At 39.0% G+C, this 24,793-nt stretch overlaps 2 protein-coding genes across 2 annotated transcripts; both read right to left on the reverse strand.

Moving 5' to 3' along the window:
- Positions 1 to 38: 38 nt before the first annotated feature.
- wipf1a (WAS/WASL interacting protein family, member 1a) lies at positions 39 to 10,090 on the reverse strand. Its single transcript, XM_036566648.1, has 8 exons — positions 9,901 to 10,090; positions 6,430 to 6,515; positions 6,001 to 6,130; positions 5,338 to 5,481; positions 4,306 to 5,223; positions 4,030 to 4,227; positions 791 to 904; positions 39 to 478 (listed from the first exon to the last, which is right to left on the reverse strand). Exons 2-8 carry the CDS (start codon positions 6,478 to 6,480, stop codon positions 417 to 419), a joined length of 1,617 nt encoding a protein of 538 aa, XP_036422541.1. The 5' UTR covers positions 6,481 to 6,515; positions 9,901 to 10,090; the 3' UTR covers positions 39 to 416.
- Positions 10,091 to 11,802: 1,712 nt separating this feature from the next.
- Positions 11,803 to 23,038, reverse strand: LOC118805690 (acetylcholine receptor subunit alpha). The gene is made up of 9 exons (XM_036566692.1): positions 22,795 to 23,038; positions 20,477 to 20,619; positions 19,950 to 19,994; positions 19,436 to 19,545; positions 17,878 to 18,073; positions 17,277 to 17,514; positions 13,627 to 13,850; positions 12,391 to 12,630; positions 11,803 to 12,072 (listed from the first exon to the last, which is right to left on the reverse strand). Exons 1-9 carry the CDS (start codon positions 22,838 to 22,840, stop codon positions 11,944 to 11,946), a joined length of 1,371 nt encoding a protein of 456 aa, XP_036422585.1. The 5' UTR covers positions 22,841 to 23,038; the 3' UTR covers positions 11,803 to 11,943.
- Between the last annotated feature and the right edge of the window lie 1,755 nt (positions 23,039 to 24,793).

Consider the following 24,793-nt stretch of genomic DNA (forward strand, 5'->3'; position numbering starts at 1 on the left):
ATTTTTCAGAACAGCACAGACTTCCATATCATCTCCATCCATCCATCCATTCAATCATGTATTCATCCATACATTTATTTATTTATTTATTTATTTAGACAAAGCTCAAAAAGGAAATAAAAAACAGTCAATATAAGAAAAAAACATTCTTTCAAAAATATATTTGGAATACATTGCACTAAGATAACTATTGACAGTCTGTCTGTGCATTATCATTTGTGTGTGTGTGTGTGTGTGTGTGTGTGTGTGTGTGTGTGTGTGTGTGTGCGTGTGTGTGCTTGTGTGTGTTGTGGAAATTTTGAAATTGTAACCTTCAGCAACATCTCAAAAAATATTATGAACAAAAGTGTTAAGGAGCTCTGGTTAAAAAATCTAAATAGCCCCAATAATACTGAACAGGTATGGGTGATTTTCCTTCATCTGGCTGATGGAGGCAACGGAGGCAGTGGAGGAGCACCTCTTTCCTTCTGCAAAGACCCTGCAGAGAACACAGACAAGCTTTATTGTACTGGGACCAGTTGCTGCAATAATTAATAAATAAATAAATAAATAAATATTCTGAGCGTAAGAGGCACCAGCAAAAAATGAATGACACCAAAATATGACAGTCTGTGTAACAGTCTACATTAGGCAAAGATCTTTGGAGTATATCCAGAATATGAACAGTCATATTGGTGATAATATTTTCAATTGAAAACTGTCAAGTATAGCTTTTCCTATCCAGTCACATTACTTCACTATCGCAGACATGAAGCAAAACATATTTCATAGCAAAAAAAATGTTCCTTACCTTTGCCTTCGCTCTTACCAGCCTTGCTGGGGTACGTCTTAGGGCAAGAGATGTAAGGCTCTGGTGGGGGCAGCTCAGATAGGGAATGGAAAGAAAACCTCATCTCCCAATCATCTAAAAAAAAAACGATAATATTACTCTGTGGATCAAGGGCCTAATTTCAACAAAGCAGTGGTACATTCTCACCACTGAATACTGTTGTTCTCTGTCTGGAACAGTGCGAGCGTAAACTGATTATTTGTGAGATTTAGGTAAGTTTATCCCTATTATAAAAGCTGAGTTATTTTTTTTTCCTTTGCTTCCATTCAAAAGCTTGAATCACAATTCAGAAGTTTAGGATCACCATATTCAATCAAATACAAACAGAAAATGTTGCAGATTATGTTACCCATCTTGTCATACCCTCAATGGTCAGTTTTCAGTACCTTTAGTTAAGGAACATAATTGTATCATATTTTATTGAAATTATATATTTTTTTCATTTATAATGACTCCACACATCTGGTCTTGTCTCCAGGATTTTTATTTTACTGTTCTGTTTTAAAATATTATGTTATGAAAATGTTTAAATAAATGAATAAATATTGTTAACAATTATGTTTAAGTTGTATCTTCTATCTTAATTAATGCTTGTCCATAGAGATGTAAATGCTCTCATGCTAGCTTAATGGTGTCTTAAGTATCAGTCTCATAAACAGGCCTTATGAAAAAGTGTAGAGGAACAAAGCACCAAGAGTGGTTTGATTGAAAAGGCTCTCTGGGTATTAAGTTAAGTCCAAGGCTGAGACTGCTGACCTCAGAGCAAACACAGAGTTTGCCTAATGGAGTGTAGTGCTGAACACGGAGCTTATCAAGTCCATACAGACGTCGGGGACTAAACATTGCTTATTGCTTTGTTACCTGTTAGGACACAGCTGCCCAGCAAAATAACACTACACAAACACATAACACATAGATTAAACTCCCACTGATGTGGTGTGATGTAACAGAGCAGATGCCTTCACAGTATTAACTGCTTTAAAGATTTTAAATACACTGTAATGGTAACAGTGGTAATTAGGCTTCAATTAAAATCCTCAGCACTATTCATTATGACAACAGTTCTTACCAGACTACCTTAAAGAGGAATTCTACCATTTTACTTTAATTTCTGTATAATTCAGTGATTGTGATGTTAACAAAGCCATTCAGAGTGATCTGATGTGAAATGGTTCACTGCAGAGAAACTTACCGACTCAGATTTCTTTACAGTGGTGATGATAGGAACCAGGGGTCACAATGTCTACAACAGTGAATCTACACATCTTCTGAGTTTTTAAATGTGATGATGAAGATGCTATTAAATGAAAATACTATTTTGCTTTACAATACACTGCATGTATCTATTCACCATGAAGGAATAAAAAAAAATGTTTTAAGTCAAAAATGTCTCAAAACTATCATAAAACAGTATCTCAGGTATGGTGTAATGTGTTTGTTAGTATTTTATGTTAGTTTCTCTGACATGAACCATTTTAAATCAACACACTCTGAATGACTTCTTACATCTTAGCAATTTAGTTACGCAGAAATTTAGAATTCCCTCCTGGAATGGTGGAATTTCCCTTTAAGGCTTAAAATCTATTTCCGCTTCTAAAATCTAAATCTAAAGTCTGAATATGAAGCTGATGTAAAATACTTAATATGCTATGCACATGACTGCATACATTAGTTGAATTCTGTATTAATGCACCAAATTATGTTGCTAGTCATACGTGTCTAAAAAATGTGTCTACATGTAAACATATGGGACATAATGTGAATAATAAGTAATCATGTGACTCTAAGTTTTCCTGTTTTCATATGTGATCTCAAGTACAACTTAAGATGTTTTTGTTTTGATTTATGTTTTTGAGATTATTTATGTTTTGTGTTTTACATAAATACATGTGATAACATGTAGAAATCTATTTTAACATGTTCCACTATGAAATTACACGTGTGAAAGGTGTAAATGAATTAAACTTGACATGAGAAAACCACAAATTAAAAATAAAAGTGTGCATCACATGGAAAAAGATGTGAAAAATAGTGTCTAAAAAAGTGAACTATTAAAAGAAAAAAAAATTGGTTTATTTTGTCCAAAGTAAAAAGTCCAATTATGTACCTTTAATGAGCCTTAAAGGCATACTACATTAACTTTCCAGGGGAGTGGTGCATATTTTGCACCGGAATATGTTGCACTTACCATAAACAAAATTACTGAAGATGTAGCCTTGAGAGTATCACTCCAGTGATGACAGGGGTTCCACCCCAGTGAGAGTTTAGTACCTTTTTTCTGAGAGTAGGCTGTCTTTTGTGTGGAGTGCTCCAGACTCCCTGAGTTAAAAAATTTGCAGCTTGTCCCAAAGTCCACAGCAGTTTGTGGGTTTTGCTAAAGTGCACACTAATATGACGTCTTTCCAAATTGTGTGCAAGCACTCATTAAGTTTGCAGACATGTTTTACCACTGTGGGACAAGCAGTCGCTAGCATTCTCATGACATTAACATTCTTCCATGATATTTCCACAGAAACAGCATGTTACAATGTCACCAACATGTTGAACTGTATACAGCCATATGCAAAAGTTTGAATAGCCCTGGCCAAATTACATGTTTTGTTGATTTTAACAGTGAAAATACTTATCACATCCTCTAAAAGGGGGAAACTTAAATATGGCATTTATTTGTACATTTTAGTGCACAGTTTTATATTTATTTGCTGAGTTTAACATAATGGGGAAACAATAAAACACGAAATATAAAGGGTGCCATAACTTTTGCACAGGCAAAAGTTATTTTTTTATTTTTCCCCCAATATGTAAAATAAACAGTGGTGGTGTTGCATTAAAATGTGAGGTTGTGTTCTCTGTAAAAGATGTGTTAACTTATTTTCACTTTGAAAATCAACAAAACAGGTAACTGACTAAACCTTTGCACATGACTGTGTATTTTTAGCCCAATACTGCTTCGAAGTATTCAGCAAAGGATACATTTAGTGTGTTTTGCGCACTCTGCTTTTTTATGTTTTAGAAATGGGACACTTTTGGACACTGACCAGAAAGCACATGTGCACACAAGTACACAAAACCACAAGTGTAAACATTGCAACCAGCCACTTAGCTTGAAGTATCCTCTGTCACGTGTTGCTGACCAGTTAAAAGTAAGGCAGACCTCATGGAAGTTTCATCTACAGCATGAATACATGTGAATTCCATACCTTGACTGTGTTGTGGGGGGCTCTGGTAGCCATTGCCAATGGTGGAGGGAGGTGGGGGAGGAAAGCCCCCTGTTCCAGACCGGTCTGGGGGTGGAGGAGGTCTGCCACCTCCTCCACCTCCTCCAGGACGATTAGGAGGTGGTGCAGGTGGAGTGCCACCTCTGCTTCCTCCTGATGGAGGGGGAGGTGGAAGAGGGCCTATAGAAAGACATCCAAATTTCTTACGCTGAACCACGGAACACTTAAAAACACATGAAACCTGGCCAAGGTCCATACCTGATCGTACAGATGGGCTCCTTCCTTGTTGTGGTGGTCTTGCACTGGGTGGAGGTGGAGGTGGGCCAGAGCCTCCAGGACGTGGGACAGGGGGCAGGCTGCTTGACGATGGGGGTCTCTGAGGAGCTCTGTTCTCCTCCCGTGGTGCAGGGGGCAGTGGAGGTAAGTCTCCTCTTCCTGAAGGAGGTGGTGGTGGTGGAGTATTACCTGCAGGCCTTGGCGCTGAAGGGACTGGGGGTTTATTTCCTGTTGGAGGCAGTGGTGGTGGAGGTCCATCTCGAGAAAACGATGCCCTATGTCCCCCTACAGCTGGTGGGGGAGGGGGAAAATCATCTAAAGAAGCAGAGGGAACTGTGGGAAGTGGGGGTCGGCCACTAGAGGGCACTGGAGGCGGGGGAAAAGATCCCCTGTTTCCTCCCATGGACGGCGGAGGAGGGGGAAAATCATCTGAGGAGAGAGAGGGAACTGTGGGAAGTGGTGGACGACCACTAGAAGAAACTGGAGGTGGTGGAAAAGATCCCCTGTTTCCTCCCATGGATGGTGGAGGAGGGGGAAAATCATCTGAGGAGAGAGAGGGAACTGTGGGAAGTGGTGGACGACCACTAGAAGGAACAGGAGGTGGGGGTAAATTAGTTTGACGCCCAGGAGGACCACCTGCAGGGGTTGGGGGTAGGCTGGGACGTCGGCCCGGCGTGGTGGATTGCGCAGGTTGGGAGTAGTTTGAGGGTCGACCTCCTGGTAAACTAGGAGGGCCAGTGGGATGGGAATTGCGCTGAGGGGAAGGAGCAGAGCCAGGCACAGGAGGGACGCTGCCCTTGTTCATGGGACTTCGCCCAGGAGGAGTGCCAGGAAGTCGAGGAGGAGCACCACCACCCGGTGTGGGGGATCTACCACCAGAAGGAGGCATAGGTGGCCTTGCTGTTTAAAGATAAATCGACATTAACATCCCACACAAGGAAACATGCAATTTCACACATTTTGACCTGCCCAACAGTGTTGCTTTTATTTTATGAGAAATTAAATAATAATTACCAGAGGCGTCTCTGCTTCCTGGAGATTTTAGTCTTGGCATCCCACCCTGGAACAGTCCACCTAGCCCACCTGGAGCTCCGCCTCCAAAGCCACCTCCACCTCCACCTCCACCTCCCCCACCTCCTCCACCTCCTCCTTTGGGCTCTGGAAAAGATATTATTGTATTTAAGAAAGAACTTAATAACCGAAGAGTTTAATTCCAAAATGCTGTATATCCATTTGTAACAATTTCAGATATAACAAGTTTTTGAAAAGAATAACAGCAGATGTTCATGGAAAACCCATTTTTATTGAAATATGATTAATGGTATTAATCATAACATAGCATTAATATTTCTTATTCTATGTGTAAAGCCCACTCCCAACAACATATATATCATAAATAAATGAACATGTTTCAAAATGGTTTAGAATGTGTTTTGCAACGAAACCCTTTAACTCTTTGTATGCTGAGTATACCTGTTCAAGAGTACAAAAGAATACTGTGGAGTTTACACTGACAAAATAAATCCGAATCACAAATTCCAACAGAAATGTTTTACAATGGTACAGCACATTGTTAATATTGTTCATGCTTTAATGTTGTGGTAAGCTAAATAGTATTTATTAATGTGTGCTGTCATTGCATGGTGTGCATATCCCACAACTGCAGAGTTCACTCACTATCAAAGACTGGAGCACTGCGGTCATTAGTGACAGTTTTCTTCAGGCGGGAGCCTTTGCAGATGTCGGTTAACAAAGCGTTCCTTCCCTGTTGCTCAGATCTGTTTAGAACTGGTTTCTCTGTATTTGCCTGTATCAGAGGAATAATAGTTACTGAGACCATTAATGCAGTCAAAGTCTTCACCACTAGATGGCTCTCTAGAGTCACAAACGCTAAGCAGTTTCCTGCTTGCAAGACTAGGCATTGTTCCAAAGGTGAATAAGTACAGATGAACAGCTCTTGTGGGAAAGTGTATTGTATAGAATGTAATGGTATATAAAATAACATTTTAATATTAATAATTTAAGCCTGCTTCTAGCTATCTTTTGATCTATGTAGAGATCATTAGCATAATTTGCCTCCACTCACTTATCAGCTGTATGTCTTACCAAGGAAAATGTTGGAGGAGGTGGAGGTGGTGGTGGTGGAGGTCCAGGCATATTCTTTTCTTTTTAATCCTTCTCCAACTCTGTACCTAAAGACCACACAGAGCAATGCAGAGAGCGTGATCGAGAGAGGTTAGAGAGAGAGAGAGAGAGAGAAAGAGAGAGAGAGAGAGAGAGAGGGAGAGAGAGAGAGACTACAATAGTCTGGTGTGTTCACATCTAATGCTATGCATAACCTCAAACTTCACACACTAACTTGCTTGGCACCGCACACACAGTCCCTCTCACAATGGAGCTTTCACACTTAATCTTCCTGTGGTAGATAAAGAAGCCACTCACAAGCAGTAAAGGAGATTGGTGACGTAGAAACCCAAGAAGACTAAATAACACAGCCAAATTCACTAACAAAACAAGAAGTTAAAGTTACTGACTGTTCGTATGCTTCCTCTTTCTTGAAGGAAAATTATGTTTAGTGCTCATGTCTAAACCCAAACATTTAGCATGGCACCTAGCAAGGGCACACTGGGTCGAATGCTTTTTAACAAATGGGTTTTAGCACAGCAGATTTTTTTGTCTCTTTACACCACAAATGTATTTACACTACACATGGTGTTTTCTGCCTTATGGGGTCATCGCAAGAGAACAGCTGTGACCTCATTACTTGTGTTCACTGTCACTTAGAGCTAAACAGAAAGCAAAAGCGTACCATGTTGCCTGTACATTATATGGCAAGTGATGCAAGTATGACTCTGTCCATGTTTCTCTAATTTAACATGGCAGGCTTTGCAGAATCTGGCTTGTTTCCACCGGCCCAGAGTTTCAGGACTGATGCCAGATTACAATAGCCCAGGGCTTACAGGAGACCAGCAGGTTCACCACTGCTCTGCTCTTCAGCCCAGAAGCCCCAGGCTGTATAGCTGCTGCACTGAGATGCCACATTTTTTGGTGGACCCCCCAGCAGGTCAGCCTACAAGAGGTGTTCTCACTCACTGAGTCACTAACTGATTTAATGACAACCAACCTGTGTTGACCATGCATGTTTCAGGTTTCCACCAGACATTTTAGGCAGGTGGATTTAAATGTTTGCCACCAGTTTATAATACATCAATACATAAACTGTGTGTGTGTGTGTGTGTGTGTGTGTGTGTGTGTGTGTGTGTGTGTGTGTGTGTGTGTCATAGACATTTGCATCCAATTTCAGTTCGGCAAATCTAGGTTTCCTTAGTCTTTAAATACATTTTTGCATTCTAGCTCTGTGGTTTTGCCTCTGTGATGTGTCAGATGCATAAATAAACAGAACAGTCTTTAGTATGTGTGAGCATGTGTGAGTGTAAGTTAGGAGCAATAAAATAAAAACGTTTCATTACTAGCATTAAGATTAGGGTTAGATTTAAGATTTTGTATGGCAAGAGTTCTTATTACATATAGGTTGTAGCATATACAGTGGTCCCAGAAATATTTGGACACTTTTTTTAAGCATTGGTAATTAACCATTAGTAAAGTTCTTTAGGTTACTTCATAAAATGTTTAAAAATTTGGTACTTGTTTCAGAGAAAAACACCTTTAGCAAAACATTAGATCGATTTCTGTGGAAAACATTTGGAATAGAATTTCAACCTGACTGCACTAAAAGTACTGTCAAGCACAAAGGTGGAAACATCAAAGCCTGGAGCTGTTTTTCGTATAGTGGTTTTAGTGAGCTTGTGTTCATTTCTGAGATCATGAACTCAGAAGTGCACAAAACCATTTGGAATGCAAACCTGCAGGAAATTGTTTAAACAATAAAAAATAATTAAAAAAATAATTTGAAACTCACCAGCCACCTTTTGTCTTGGAATCACTGTTTGAATGAAAAGCCACTCGCTTTGAGAATTTGTTTCCTAACACAATAAACTCAATACATTTTTGAGTATGGCACAAATGTCCAAATACCTTTGGGGGCCACTGTATTACATATAAGATGTGTGCATGCCCTGATATTGTATCAGTAAAAGAAGGTGTGCAGCTGCTGTTTCTATGTAATTCTGAAACAGTTGCCAATTTGCCAAATGACATAAAAATTTCGAGTCAAACTTTCTCAGTATAGCATGGTTTTCATGGTGTGGCGGATGAGGAACAATTTCAGTTGTCAGAGAAACCTGAAACTCAGGTTACAAAATCTTGCAACGGTTAAGATAATTTTAGTGCTACTGTACTGTGCAAAAGTCAGTAATTTTACACAGTACTGTGTATGTTATCTACAGCACTGGATCCTAGCTACTGAGCGGAATCAGCATGCTTCACTGAGGGAAGCAGTGGTCTTAGCATCTGCTGCAGAAGAGGTCACAGCAACTTCCTGAAGCATACACCCCTAATAATGTCTTCTGTGCAAAATGTGTATCACCATTTCCTCTGCAGCTAGAGAGCACTCAGCCACAGGCGCATGCTGACTGATTTTGAGGGTATGATGCACAATAACAGGTTAGGAGGCTACATGTGGACCTGTTACAGGGTTTTGATATGAAGAGGCCTGCTATGGGCTACTTTATGGTTTTTGTTGCACACCTTTTTGCAAAAATCACTCAATTTCTTGCCCGACTTTCTTAATCAAGCAACATTATGGGTCACTTCAGTGTAAAAGAAAAGACCGGAAAATGTTGTGCTGCTGTGTTTTTTTTGGGTTTTTTTTCGTTTGGTTTTTTATTTAGAAGTTCTTCTAAAGAGTGGGATCAGTCACAAGAATATTGAGACATGTTCTAAGTAGAGAGTGGAGAGTGGTGAAGAGGTGAACAAATGAAAAAAGCTATGTATATCTGAAGACTTAGAACTTGACCTTCAGCTTAAGGTGAGAAATGCGTTTGGCAGTTTTAGAGCTGTTTACCACAATTGAAAAGAACAGGAAAGAACTCAGGTATAAACAAGCTGTGTGAGTTTGTATGAAGTTTGAAGGCAGACACAAAATCACAGGCCCAAAAGAAGTTTTGCCCCTTCCTGATCAGGGTTGTGTACATACTGAAAAATGAATGCTGTTGACAATTTACTACAAACTACAAACCTATGCTCTTAAAAACAAAGGTGAGTTTTGAGTGATGATTGTGAACTTCCACATAATATAAAACTCAAAATCCATTTAGAAACCTTTACTTTTAAGAATCTGCATGTGATGAATTTGCATCACATATATTACTGCAGATAACCACAGTTTCTAACAAGTAAGTACCTTAGGATCATTTTTCATGATCATTTTTTAAAGCACAGGCCATTTCATAAGCCTGGTTAAAGCACCTTTCTGTCCTTCTCAGTGTGTGTCAGTTATATTTCCTCCTCTGAGTTTCCTCTGAGGTGGAGCCCAAAAAACCCAACCACCTTCAGATCAAAAAACATCAACCTTTGACCCGTAAGGATGCCCCAGCTCTCATCCACAGCTTCCCTTTCCTCCTCTGACCCTATCTCTCCTTATTTTCCCTCAATCTAGTCATGTAAAGCTGGACTCACCCGTTTATGAAGCCGTAGAGAACTCACTTCCACAGTTGTGCAGACAGTTGCATTGCACTTCCTCTCTCTCTCTCTCTCTCTATGCAGTAGACCAATCGGAAGGTGCACAGCGTAGCCTCTCACACAGGGGAGTGGGCCTTAGAGCACGGCATGCAAACGAACGCTACCACACTCATTTCCTCACCCTTTCTCTCAGTAAGAATGAGAACAGCTACTGTAACTGAGAAGATACATGAGCTCCTGCTAAATGCATTCACAGAAAGAGGAACTACGTGATTAATATAATTCAAGGACAAATAAGGCATTGTGCCTTTCCAGAGACAGCTTGAAATTGAAAACAAAAACGAAATAACAAAAGCATTACAAAATTCCTTTAAGCTGAATGTATTACGCTGCTATCTTCAACTTTGGTATTGATCTGTAGCAGATGTAGTTTCATTCAGTTATGCACTGGAAATGTATACTGAGTGGATGAAACATTTTAAAATGCAGTAAGTGATGTTAAACCCATATACTTTTTGTCAAATTCAGAAAATATCTCCTCACGGTCTGCTAGCTGTTCGTTTCCTTTGCGCACTGGAAAAAAATCTGCTGTTCATGGACAGCCTTGGCTCTGTTAATGAGAAAAAAACAAGTAGCTTGGAGCGAGCCACAAAACTCTAAAGTTTGAACAAGAACTTGGTAAAAAAGAGAAAAAGATGTAAAGGCATGATAAGGAATGAGGAAGTTGCTCCGTTTCTGCTTGACAGATGAGTAACATTAAGTCATTTTTACTGTTTTACAGAATCAATAGGTCAGTATTGTTTTGGCCTGTTTGCTAATGTTTGTGATAGCTAATCCCACCTGGTTAGTTTTGCAATAGCAATTGTAACCCACAACCTAGTTAACTTTAGTTACATTACTTGCTGTGCTCTAATGTTATGTCATGGTATTTGTCTGTACATGTTTCACATTTGTGCAGTCCAGTGTCATTGCCAATATGCGTCCATGAACTTGGAGGGGTGGAGCTTCTGAAAGAGCCCTGAAGTAAAGTGTGTATTTGTTTTGCTGTTGATTTCAACAATATCAACAATCTTTCTTCAGAATCGCTTACTCCACCTTTAAGTAAGAAAATTTTGAGACAAAATCTCAACACATCAAGGAGCAACGGCCTGATATCATTTCACTTCCCATCATTTTTGCAGCACAGCAGGGATCATTCAACTCCTTAAGCTCTTAAAGGCTACTGTGAATCGTTCAGTTACTACTGTGAAACTAATACGTAAGCTATGTGGATATGAGAGTCAGGAAAGGAAGTCTGGACCTGGTCATCTGGTTTTAGAGGTTAATGGGTGTCCGAAACACAATCACTCAGAGATCATACTTCATAACTAGCAACAGTTTCACAGAATGAAGATTTAGATTTTGTGTACAACAAACTCAAGCAAGAGTCAGTAAATGAATCTGGGGGAGCAAACGAGCTGAGTGATGCTTCCTTTTCAGCCGGTCACTTGAAATGAGTAAGTATCTCCCTATTTGGTTTGCACTGAAGTAAAGGAGGAATAACTCACTGCAGTATGAGGAAGCCAGCTTGAAAACAGGACATATGAGCCTGTGAACAACTACTGTTTACAAGGTATATACAACCTTAGTAAACCAGTGGCAAAAGTTATGCAAGAATGCATGAATTAAATAAGACTGAAATGTTTTTATTATACAATTAGGACACATACTAAAGCAATATAAATGTTAAATATGAAATACAATTAATATATAAATATAAGTTTACTAACTTTAATAAAATACTATATTTCTAAATCTACTTGCAGTCACTGCTTTGTCTGCCTTGTCTTTGTCATGAGACAAGTGAATTGACAAAACACAAAATGATCACAAAGCATTATTATACAGCAAACAGCGGTATGGCAGTGGACACTGTGCTATGTTTTATTATAATTTTGCATATTTAGTTCCTGAAATATGAGTGTAAGTAATATGTAATATATGAAAATAAGTAATATAATGTGAAGGTCCCTAAAACATGAATATAACGTCTTAACCATGTTATAACACACTCAGCTCAATGAGTCGTCCGGCGAACACAGCAACTGTTCCAATTATACACACTGACATGAACACACACAGCAGAATATGATCCAGAACCATGGCAACAAACTTCCACTCCTCGCAGGCCTGCAGGGAGAGAGAGAGAGAAAGGGAGAGAAAGAGAGAGAGAGAGAGAGAGAGAGAGAGAGAGAGAGAGAGAGAGAGAGAGAGAAACTGAAGCATTTAATTCCAAAATCCTGTATATCTATTTGTAACATGAAGAGAATAGCATTGATATTTCTAGTATGTGTAAAGTCCATTTCTAAGTTTTTTTTAAACAAACAAAAATAGTGAAAAACCCCAATTATAAAAATTGTATTAAAAATTCCCAAAATACAGATGAAGTTGCTATGGGGAACTTTTTAAAGAATATAACAAATAATGATCAACACTTCATGGTCTTACATTATTGGACTCCTCATCAGATTTCATGGTCTCTGCAATGTATTTGATGCCCTCTATAGCGCTGCGCACGTCTGGGTTTTTGGTGATGGGTGACTGATAGGGCACAGCAGTGGGCATCGGCTTCCCCGAGATATCTGAGATGTCCAGATCAGCAGCGAAAATGTTCTTTGTCTGTTTTTCTATACAAGGCCGCTTCATAGTGGAGAAGAACATCATGTTGGGGATGGTCTCAATAAAAATCTGAAGCAGACAGAGGAAGAGATAAATGACTGATATTTTTATTTATTTATTTTTGTTTGTTTGAGAAATTAGAAATGTATTGATTGATTGATAAATAATTGATTGAGTAAAGACAAATCAGACGTCAGTGTGATACTTATACTACGGGCCAGTTTCCCAGGCCGGGACTGAGCCTGGTCACGGACTATGTTTCCCTTTCAATTAAAAACCTCCATTCAAAATCCTACATAGTCCGAGCCCAGATTTAATCACACTTTAGGAAACTGACCCTAAACATTGAGGAGGACGGACGTTTAGGCATGGTAAAGATTTCTCAGAATACATACAAATGCAACCTCTCAAAAATGAACATAATTAGATAAATGACATTAGATCAGTATGCAGCTCTTCTGTTCCTTTGTGTTTGGTTTTGTAAAGCAGTGGTTATCATTCTTGGCCCTGAAGTAGTGCTCTCTTAAACATGTTAGTGTTTTTCTGCTCTGATACACCCACTTCAGCTCAGGACGGGCTTGGAAATTAGCTGTGTTAGGTGTTCTGGGAGCAGGGTATGTGCTGAGCTGGGCTACTTCAGGATTAAGGATGCTGAGAGGTAATGGGGCCCTCTGTTGGTTTATCTCATGCACTGCGCTAACACGCTGCTTTGATCACTAGGTGTCAGCACTGAGTAGGGCATTATGAATAACAACACTGCCATGGTGTAAACATGAACACATTTACTGGTAAACACTGTATATCTTTACATTTAGTTATGCATTGTGTACTCTAAAATGCACACATATGACAGGCTGGCAGAGCGCTAGAAGAGTATCTCCTTTACATAAACCTTCTTTGTATAAAAGCCTACATGTATCAAATGACTAAACCACCTGACAGGTTCAAGCCACAGCACAAAGACCCAAAAGGACAAATAATAAAATCACATATATTCATAATCAAAAAAGACTGTGTGCAGCATTAACCTCATTTTGTGGTGAGAGGTGTGGCTGCTTTACCCACCTTGCGGACCCAAGCAGGCATAGTGTGTGTGCTAGGGGAGCGGTGGTGTGTGTTGATAACGATGACGGTGATGATGATGGAGGCGATGACGAAGACCATGGTGAAGAGCATGTATTTGCCAATGAGTGGAACAGCACTGGAGGTAGAGGGGATCAGCTCAACGATCACCAGCAAGAACACAGTGAGAGACAACAGGACAGAGATACTGAGGGTCATCTTCTCACCTACACTCACAAACACATACACACACACACACACACACACACACATTGGGTGTTTAAGGACATGTTTAAGTCTCAGAGGAGGATTTTCTTTTTTTTAATCATATGACGTTCACATTAAAACAATCCTGGAGGCTTTTTGCCATGCCTCCACCACTTATAAATGTGGTTTGTATGAATTACATCACCTTTGCCCCAGATCCAGATAGATGTTTGATCTTAATATGTAAAAATCTGTAATAAAAATATAATTTCTATAAGAATTTTATTAAAAAGATTTATTTTTTAAAGAATACAGCTGTCCATTGATTGTACCTTTTTGAAAATGGTTCTATATAGCACCAAAAAGGGTTCTGCTATTGTTACAATGTCAAGCTTATTACAATAGAAGAACCCTTTTTGGTGGAGTATAGAAACATTTACAAAAGTTCTGTAGAATCATATACATCACAATTTCTATTCATCTGAAGAACCATTTCACAATGCAAAGAACTATTTAACTATTTATTCTTTGAGTGTTCATGGTTCTACACAAAACCTTTAAAGAACCATCTTTTTTAAGTGTGTAGTATGATAGTATGATGAACAATCTGTCATTTTTATATAAGAAATGTTAAAATTACAGCACAGTCACTTCCACCACAGCATGAATGGTGAAATGGTGGACTCTATTTTTAAGACGTGTTAAACCCAAATATATGCGATAATGGTTGCAATTGTTAAGTTCTAAAAAGGTGGTATGAAATCACAGCATCATTTTCATTATTCTGAGATGCCAAGCTAGTATAGAGCAGAACAGTCACAGGCATACAGTGATGCAAATGTGTTCGCTTTCAGACCTTGTTGCAAGTCAAATGAATTAAACTATTGAGATTATGAAAAAGGATTTGAGAGAGACTTTTCACAAGGCCCAGAGTTAATAAATCACTCAATTACTGAATATGTGCATTTGCTGATCTTAATTGAGAATTTTCACCACTCATGTCAAAAGCACCAACACAGGATCCTATTACACACCCTTCAGCTGTCTTGGTAATGCACATTACCAGCAGGCGGCCCATCAGTTGGGCTAAATGTGTGCAGGAGGCTCCTAAACTCTAGTGGCGCCTCAGTGCTGTCTATACATAGTCATTTAATGAGTTCACACAACATAGTAAGCCCCAAGGTCAGGGTGAAGGGCAATGTTGGACTGACAGAGCTATATGTGGTCACACAGCTGTACACCACGAGACAACACACTTATGGAATATAGCAACACAGACATACAGAGTGACCTGAGATCAGCAAGAAGTACATTTCAAGTGTGCCTTTGGTTTCTTGTCATTATGTATGTATTTTGTTTGCTTGTTAATCTGTTTTGAATATAGGAGCTTCCATTATAAAGTTTAGAAAGAATGTGTATATACATATATATATGCATGTCTTAATCACGACATTTAATTCACGGCCAAGAGGCTGACAGCACACTTCTGTTAATTTAATTAAACAACCTAATCAATACCTCTGTGTTGTATTGTGGAGTACCTTTGCCAACATGCTGACATGATGTGGAATATGTTGAGAGCCACCGAGTCCAGTAGCACAAATACAAGACATCAAAAAAAAAAAAAATTCAGTGAATGTAGCATTTTAACACTGCTAGGATGTAGCACCATTCAGACTATTCAGGTGGGAGCACAAAAATGCAACATTATGTAAAACTAGTGGATCTCTCTGTTAACACCAGCCTCTGGACATCTACACTGAGCCGTTACACAGGAAGAGCTGTGTGCTGATTATGGAGATTGGAGAGCACTATTGCCTTTATTACGCTCCACTGAGCTGGAGACTTAAGCACCCTCCTGCTTCTCAAGCTGATGAATCAACACTGACACCAACCAGTGACTGAGCCATCTACGCTGAGCATTGACAGGCTGATTTGGTGGATGTTGCTTTAAACTATGCTTGTTCCAGCTCTAACATACTATTTTGTATTAGTTTACTCAAGATTTTCCAAAGTTAGGCACTTACAATAATATCGGAATCATAACAGTATCAGCAGCAAAATTGCTTTTAAAAAAATTTATCAGCATCAGATAGATGTTCACATGACTGAAATTTCAATATGACTTTTGATGATGAATTTATTGTACCACAGAAAAGCAGAATGTTTAGGTGACACAGGTCACAAGTGGATTTAGTCGCAATTTCTACATTTTATTAAAATGTTTATGTACCAATATTGGATCTGGGAGATGTGAACATAGTAAATATTGGATATCATTGGCCCACATTTCCCCATATTAGTGCATCCCTATCTAAAGTACCCCAATTTAAACACATAACCAATAAGCAAATGCAATACAGCATTTTGGTCACCCAGGAAATTACAATCACACTATGATTATTACACTAAGCTTGGGCTCACATTCTGATGGGTCATGAGCCCTTAGCAACCAAATCTCATCACAGCATACTGAACATCATGAGACACACACACACACATAGAGAGAGAGAGAGAGAGAGGAGAGAGAGAGAGAGAGAGAGAGAGAGAGAGAGAGAGACGTGTGATGTATAATACATTAGAGCAGTCACATTGGCAGACATAGTGAGACCAGAGCTTCTGAGAGCCTAATGAGATGGAGCCTGGGACACAGTCAGAGTCACAACACACACGTATCTCATACACATATCAGTGACACAAACATACATACATACACACACAAACACACACACACACACACACACACACATCAGTGGTGCAGACACTCGGCTTTCTCAGACGGGGCTCATGTCAGTCCCACATGCAGTCAGTTTGAAGATAAACAGCAGGCAGAGGTTAACCCCAGCCAGGAAGCAGATGACCATGCTGGTAATTAAGTATATACATCCAGTTGTCCTTCCTTCTCTCATGCCTTCATCTAACTTATGCATTCATCCAACCATCCAATTTGCCACCTTTGGAATCATTTACTTATCTAATTATTTATCCATCCATCCACACATTCATACATATATCTATTCCATCCATCCATCCATCCATCCACCCATCCACCCATCCATCTATCCATCCATCCATCCACACATTCATACATATATCTATTCCATCCATCCATCCATCCATCCATCCATCCATCCAACCATCCATCCATCCATCCATCTTTTCATTCCTTCCACCATATCCATTTATTCACTCCAAAGAAGCTTTTTTTGGCATCTTCTTTAAAGGGGCATCTAAAACTAGCATTCAATGTGTTATTTGTCATATTATATAATATTCTGTAGCACAATATTGCATACCTCAGCCTCAGAGATTTTGACAGAATTCATTATTTTGTATCCACTTTGTTTTTTGTCCAAACATTCATTCACCCATCCATCTTTATGTCCATCCATCCTTCTATCCCTCCAATCTTCAATCCATCCATAAAGTGCATGTTTGCCCAGTACCTGAGTCTGTGGGCAGGTAGAAGACCAGGCCAGTCAGGAATGAGAAGAGAATGCAGGGGATGATCACATTGACGATAAAGTACAGCGGCAGCCTCAGCATGAGGAAGTGGTAGGTGATATCCAGGTAGGGTGTGTCGGGGCAACAGGCGTAATATACCCAGTGCTTCCAGCTCCTGTAATCCTTCATCACCCACTCCCCACTCTCCATAAAGTTACTTAGGTCTGGCCGATCACTGTCCTAAAGACAGGAAGAACAATCACATGTATGAAAATCTGCAGGGTATCTAAACCATTAAATCAATAAACATGCATAGCGTAAAATTATTTAATTGAACCAAGTGTTGACTGATTAATCCATAATGCCACACCCAGGTCACAAACTGATTGCATTTTCATACAATAGAGGGTACGTTATGCATTGTAAAACTGAACTTTTAAACCTGAATGTGATCATGTTCCACATTAAACTACGTAAACGTAGGCCTGTGCTGGATGGTTACGTGGCACAAGTTATTTGCATACACTGACAAACCTGAAGTGATTTTTATGATCAATAGTCATTATTTATTGGTAATTATTGGTCATTATGCAATGTTATTACAGGATTGATGACGACAAGGTTTCCATCGAAGGTCCATGTTCCAAGTTTCATGCTGCAGTTCTGGAGGTCGAAGGGGAAGTGAAGTACAATGATCTCACAGTAGCTCTTAAAGATGGCTGGAGGGTTCCATGTGATCATTCCTGTGTGCTCTAGTAGAACTTTAGTCTCATGCACAATGGCAAAGTCACCATCTGCGCTATTAGGGACAAATAAAAGAGGGAAGAGGAAGAGTATTAATAGTTTAGGATTGATATATTCAACTCCAGTCTTAGAGACCTGCAGTCCAGAACAACGTGGTGATTTCACCTGATTCTGCTCACAACTCAACTGTTAACCCCTTAAAATCCCAGGCTTATTACATACTAAGGCTTATTATTCAGTAACTATGGGGACTTCAGTGCAAACTGGCCGAGCCATTCTTAGGTTATAAAAGTATGTAATAAAACGTTGGGCCAACCAGTGGACCCTTTCATTTAAGGGGTTTATTACCAGCTTTAGTACGTGTGTTAGATCACAGTTAAAGGACAAATTTTATAAATCTATATCGTACATTTCACTTGTGTTTTTCCCTTAGCTTTATGGAACGAAACCTGTCATAATTCTTTTTTACATTGCCATTTTCCAACTTCTCTTTATGCATAAGAATTAAGGCTTTTTCCTGCCTTTTAGACTATTATATGTAAATGACTTCTGATTGGCTGCCTGCTTCAAAAGAAGTCTGGGCTGAGACATTCCTTGTAACTTCAGCATGAATGGGCATATGTAAATAAATAAATAAATAAATAAATAAATAAAGCCTGTTTTGTAGCTTAATGAATGATGTGAACTGGAACATGAGTGGCATGTTTTACAGTTTTACTTAAAAGTGAGGACATTTGGTTTTCCACGATATGGACCCTTTAAGTACTCCTGATTTAAAAAATCCAAAATCAAGGGGCTGTTAAAGCACCTACCACAGATCTCAGAATGATGATATTCTGAAAACAACCGACTTTACTGAGTATGGCGAAAAAGTGTGAGGCTTAAACTGCAAGAGCATCACTGGAAAACAGTGGGAAGTGCAGAGGTGAAGGGAAAAGGGAATAAAAATGGTATAAAAAAGAGGAAGAAAATAAGGTTAACAAGCACAGACAGCTCTGCCTGGAGACTGCCACGGTCCTGGCATCACACCACCCTCGCTGTACCATGTGCCAGCCAACCAGCATAGCGACGGGCAGGGGTCTCACAGACAGCAGGCTCGTTGTCAGGGAGAAACGGCTGTGTGTATGTTTGCGGGTATGCACATGTGTTAGACGCAGCATATGGTGACAGGTAGGAAAATGTGATGAGAAGTCCAGATTTAGCTTGCTGCAGTATGAGTATGAGTGTTCTTTCATTCCCCCTTACATTATACAGACTGCGTATACACAAACACACCCACAAATCTCCCCCCGAGTGAATTAGTCATGAGACAGAACACGTCACTCTTACGTGAGTCTGTGAGTCCATCAGCTCAGATTGCGTAAGCATGCTCAAACGCAGAAGAATCAGATCAAAAGGCAGTGGCCTGATGTCGTACTTGTTATAGAGAACGAGGTCAGGTCTCCAGATGTCAGTAGATGGAACTCGGATCTTTTTTATCCCTCCATAGTCCTCTGGGTTCCATTGTAGGTTCACATCCTTCCATTGCTAAAGGCAGGAAAAGTGGATTAAGCAATAAATATAAGAGAGATAAAGCATAACATCATTTTAAAAGCCTTAAAAGAAGTGTCAAGTCATATTATGTGCTAAAATCTTAATAACTAACAAAGGACAATTCAAATGGAAATATCATTTAAGCACACTCTCAGCAAAAAGGCTTTAATATAGAACAAAAAAATTGAATGTATCAACAGTGGAACCCTTTTTGGTGCTATGTAGAGCCATTTTTAATGGTTATTCATCACAGAGGTTTTCCATCACAGAGCAGTGCTATTTAACCATTCAAAGAAAGGTTTATACATTTAAATGGTAACTTGAGTGTTCACTCCTCTGCATACAACCATTGCCTTTACTAAAGAACGTTGGCAGAACCATTATTTTAAAGGATTTACCTGTTTCAGACGCACATTGCTAGTGACGATCTGGTTAACCTCATCCTGCCAGAGATCAGATGAAAATAAAATAGGTTTCATTATTAATTCCAGTATTTGCCAAATATAGCTAGTCACTTATAGCTGTATGCAAATTACATGTTTTGCTGATTTTCTAAGCAAAAATAAGTACAAATTCTCTACAGAAAACTGCACATTCAAAACCACAATTACTGTTTATTTGCTTTTTTAACATGCAAAAGTTATGGCACACTTTAAATGTTGTTTATTTTTTCCAGTATATTAAACTCCCAGTGTGCGTGTGTGTGTGTGTGTGTGTGTGTGTGTGTGTGTGTGTGAGTGTGCGAAAAATGCCAAATGCTTAAGTAACTTCACTTAGAAAATCAACAAAACATTCATTTAACCAGGGGTGTTCAAACTTTTGCATATGACTGTAGGTGAGTGGTCATTACATGCTCAGCACACTAATATTATGAGCAATGAAAAACATGTTTAAGTATTTATAGAGTGATAACAGTAACTCATACCACACTGATAAGCTGGATCAGCTGCAGTCCTACAGTGACCACAACTGCATCCTTAAAGTGATTGACAGGTCTGACCACTTTATTGTATCCAGTGAACAGATTTTTAACTAGGCGAGTCTCATCCTCTGAACACCACACCAGCCCTGCTCAACACAAAACACAGCAGTAAAACACTCAGTACAGTATTCAATGTCATTGATCAATACAGAACAGTATTCTGTTGCATGACTCATTGCATGACTATCACCAGGTTGTCTTGAAATACACTCTTAAAAATAAATGTGCCAAAAAGTGTTTTTGGAGCTAGACCAATTTTGGTTACTTAAAGGGGCATTGTGACCTAAAACTGAAGTTTAATATGTTTTGCAGCAGATGTCATGTCATGCAGCAGATCATAGCACATCATCAAATCCCTCAGCCTCATTGGTATGACAGAATTCACAATTGTCTATCATTTGCATATTTTTGTTTGTCATTGTTCTCTCACTACAATAGCCTGCTTGCATTATACAAATGCATCCTACAATGTTTAGGAATCCCTTTGGTGTAGACTAATCCTGACTGCTAGTCTATTGAGAAATAAATACAACCAGGCTAGCATTAATATACCTTATAAAAAACAGTAATTTCATCCTTATTCAGCAAAAATGGCCATCAGAGTTGAGATTTTTACCCTTTTAGCCAGAAAAAACAAGCCAAACTGAGGTAAGCTCAGTATATAAACTAGCACAGCTATCTTTAGCTTTAGCTTGTTTTTCTCCTCACCTGATGGGTCTTTTCTGCTGTTTGAGTATCCGTTCTCTCCATTGTAAAGATCTGAAGAGTACTACAGTTATACAGCTGCAATAAGATATTTTGGCTTCCTAGCAGAAATGTTAGGTATCTTATGCATTCACCATCTAATTAAGACAAACAAAAAAAAAAAAATCAAAGGAGTTGCAGTGTTTCAAAGGTTCTTCACACCTTCAAGATACATCAGAAAGGGATTTTCCATGTCTTTACACTGGGAAATCTTGTTTACTACTACAGCACTGACATAGGATGTGAGTAGGCATGCTTACAACAGACTGTGGGCCACAGTTTCCCCTTAAAGAATCTTTCAATGGTCGGTTTCTTACAAAAACTCTTTAGGGAACCAAAAGTGGTTCTTCACTCCATATATCCCCTTGCGGCACCTTTTTAAGAGTATAAAATCTGCCAGAATCAAGTATGTATTAGAGTAGCATTGAGTGGATTAGTGATACCCAAATGTACCAGTTCTTCTCAGTGTAAATTGTAAAAAATAAGGTTAGACAGTGTTACTGTAGCCCCTGTAAATAAACTGAATTGAGACTGGGTGGGGGATTGGGCTATGTTATGTGTCGTTCTGGCAGCCTGCTCTCTCACTCTGCTGGAGATGAGTTGAGAGGAAACGTGTGAAAGTTCCATTAGTTCTAGAGTTACCGGAAAGCCTTTCTGAGTTCCGCTCCATGTTTATCATCCGGACCGCTGGTGTCTCATGTCAACATTTCCCAGCCTTAATGTGCCATTAAATGTCTTCTTTAAATTCTGTCACTAGACCAGCAATAGTAATCTCTCCTTCTGCCTTTTAGAGATGTGCTTTATTCAAAATAAATGTAAATCGCAATTCAATTAATATTTACACAGATGACCTCCTCTTTAAAATTTAGAACTTTTATCAATTTATCTCTCCGTTCACATTGATCAGACTCAACAACCAGTGACTATACAATAATCCCCACAGGGGCAGTGAAAAAAGTCACCAGCAGTCACTTGGACATATGTAGCTGTCAATCAAATCAATGTTTTGTGCGGTCTAAAAACAGAGGGATGTTCCATCTCACACTTTACAACCGAACATTAAAACTCTTTTCTCTCTCTCAGTTGACATTCAAGCGTCGTAAATACACTTTGGGCTCTATGATTCTTTAATCTTCAGGTTAGAATCAGGTTTTGTCTTGAGGATAAGATTAGGCTGAGGAAAAGGTTGATAAACATTTTGCTGGATACTGCTTTAAGATCACTCAAACATCTATAAAACCATGAACCATCCACGTATGGTGTTATATGTGAAATAAATGAGAAAATGTTTGAGCCTCCATAATCATCTGTGCACTGGTTCTTTTAGTGACAAAACACCAGTAACAAATCTGATGCTCTAGTTGTCTTGCACTTTCAATAACGAAAAGCTTACAGTGAAATGTTAATGGCACTCATTTAATTTTTGCTAGCACATTATAAAGACTGTGACATGCATAAAATAAATTTAACCATGCCTTTAACCTTTTACAGATTATAGATTGAAAAAAATATATTACCTGTAAGTACAGTTAAGAGCAGAGAAACCAAATGAACCCACTTCATGTTGCTGTCGCTGGTATCTACGAAGCAAAGTCAAATCACTCTCTCTTTTCAGCTGTTAGGAAGAAATACAAACTTAGTTAAGTTCTTCTAAACCTCTGTTCATATCCGCTCTGAATGGTGCTGGTGTGTCCAGTCTCACAGATGCCCACCGAGCACTCTGTCCTGCTCTGCTGACTGGCACAGCAGTCACATACACTCCTTAGCCATCCAGCACATGAAACCAGAGACAAATACCTCTGTAATCCTTCGCTCATGTGTCCTCCACATTCAACACCCATACACACACAAACACGGCGTTAGTGTAACAGAGTGTAAAAGTCTTTGAACACCATAATAAATCATTACATTTACTTATTTATGTGTTTACATTATTTAAGAATACATGAATGAATGAACAAGAATTACACAATAGAAACACTACTAGCTAAAGCACCAGTGTGGAAGGTGCTAGCTGGGTACTGCACCAACATACCATGTGTTACAGTTTCTGGTCAGGGCTTGGTCAAGCTTTTCCATTAAGAAGTGCTTTTTCTGATGCATTAGTACACCTGTGAAATGTACTGAAAGATGTATTAGCATTTGGGCGCACATTATAAACGACTATTTTACATGCCAAAAGGCCCAGTCAGCATGGGCTTATTATATCAGATCGTAGCCTAATCATTCTACAAGCTGGAGCTGAGAGGCCCCAGCTTTTGCTTGGACTTTTCCAGATGGCTGAACCTGACATCACTGCACCCATCCTCAATAACCCACCTGCCCCACCCGCAGCTCTAATGCTCTTTTCCCTCCACATCCTGCCCCCACCAGCGGTTCTAGTGCCCTTTCCCCTCCACAACCTGCAGCGTTAATGTCACATTAAGGCTTCAGTGTACTTCACCTGCTCAGTGTTCAGGCTGTGTTTGAGACATATTTTGTGAGCATTCATCATTTGTGTATGTAGACTTTTAGAATTGCACTGTAAATAAATATATAAATTATATATAAAAATATATTTTTTTAAATGTTTATTTTTATAAAAAAATATATAATGACTGAACTGAGCTGAAATATTTACTGGACACAAACACAACACTAAGAATAATATTTCACTTTAAATTGCATGCAACATCTAAGATACATCCTGAGTTCAAATGGCTTCTAAAATAAAAATGTTTTCATTTTCGTCCCTATATTTTTCTTGAAGTGACTTGCACAATACAAAGAAATAAAACTGTAGATAGAAAAACACTGGATTTCCAAGATAATCTTCATAACACACTAAAACATCTGTATCCTTTTTTGAGAGATAATATGTTCTTGTACTTCATCTGCTATGCACAGAATATCGTGCATAAGCATCAAACTAGTATCTTATCTTGCTGGACATCTGAATAAATTTCCTGATCACAAAGATGCAAATGAATTACAAAAACATCACCATCATCATCTAAAATTCCCTGATGTGATCCTTGTCACTATTTCCTGTTAAATTGTCCGTATATCATCGATTCCGTAACAGAACCCCACACTTCTAAAATATACAGCGTGATTCAAAAAGATTCATCCAATTTCAAAATGATTTATTTCACTTGTAAATCATTACAGAACAATGCAGTAAATTGTAAATGGTTTAAATGAGCATAAAGTTTATTATGTAATTTTACAAGTGCTCAATAGGAACCTCCTCCAGCTGTACGGACAACATCAACTCCATAGTCAAATTCATCCCATACTCGATTGAGCATGTTGGGTGTCACTGTACTCACGGCTCTTTCAATGCAATTTCGGAGATCATCCAGTGTTGTGGAACCAACGACGAATGCTCTAAACTGTGCGAGGTTCACTGCAGATGAAAATCACATTGCACAGTTATGACTGATTCACTCTTATTGAAGTGGAGAACGCAAAACACTTTCTGCTCAGTGGTCGCTGTCTCCTCGCAGACTGAAGGGAGATATCTTCCGGTGATAG

Source organism: Colossoma macropomum, unplaced genomic scaffold, assembly GCF_904425465.1.
Source record: "Colossoma macropomum unplaced genomic scaffold, Colossoma_macropomum, whole genome shotgun sequence".
NCBI lineage: Eukaryota > Metazoa > Chordata > Actinopteri > Characiformes > Serrasalmidae > Colossoma > Colossoma macropomum.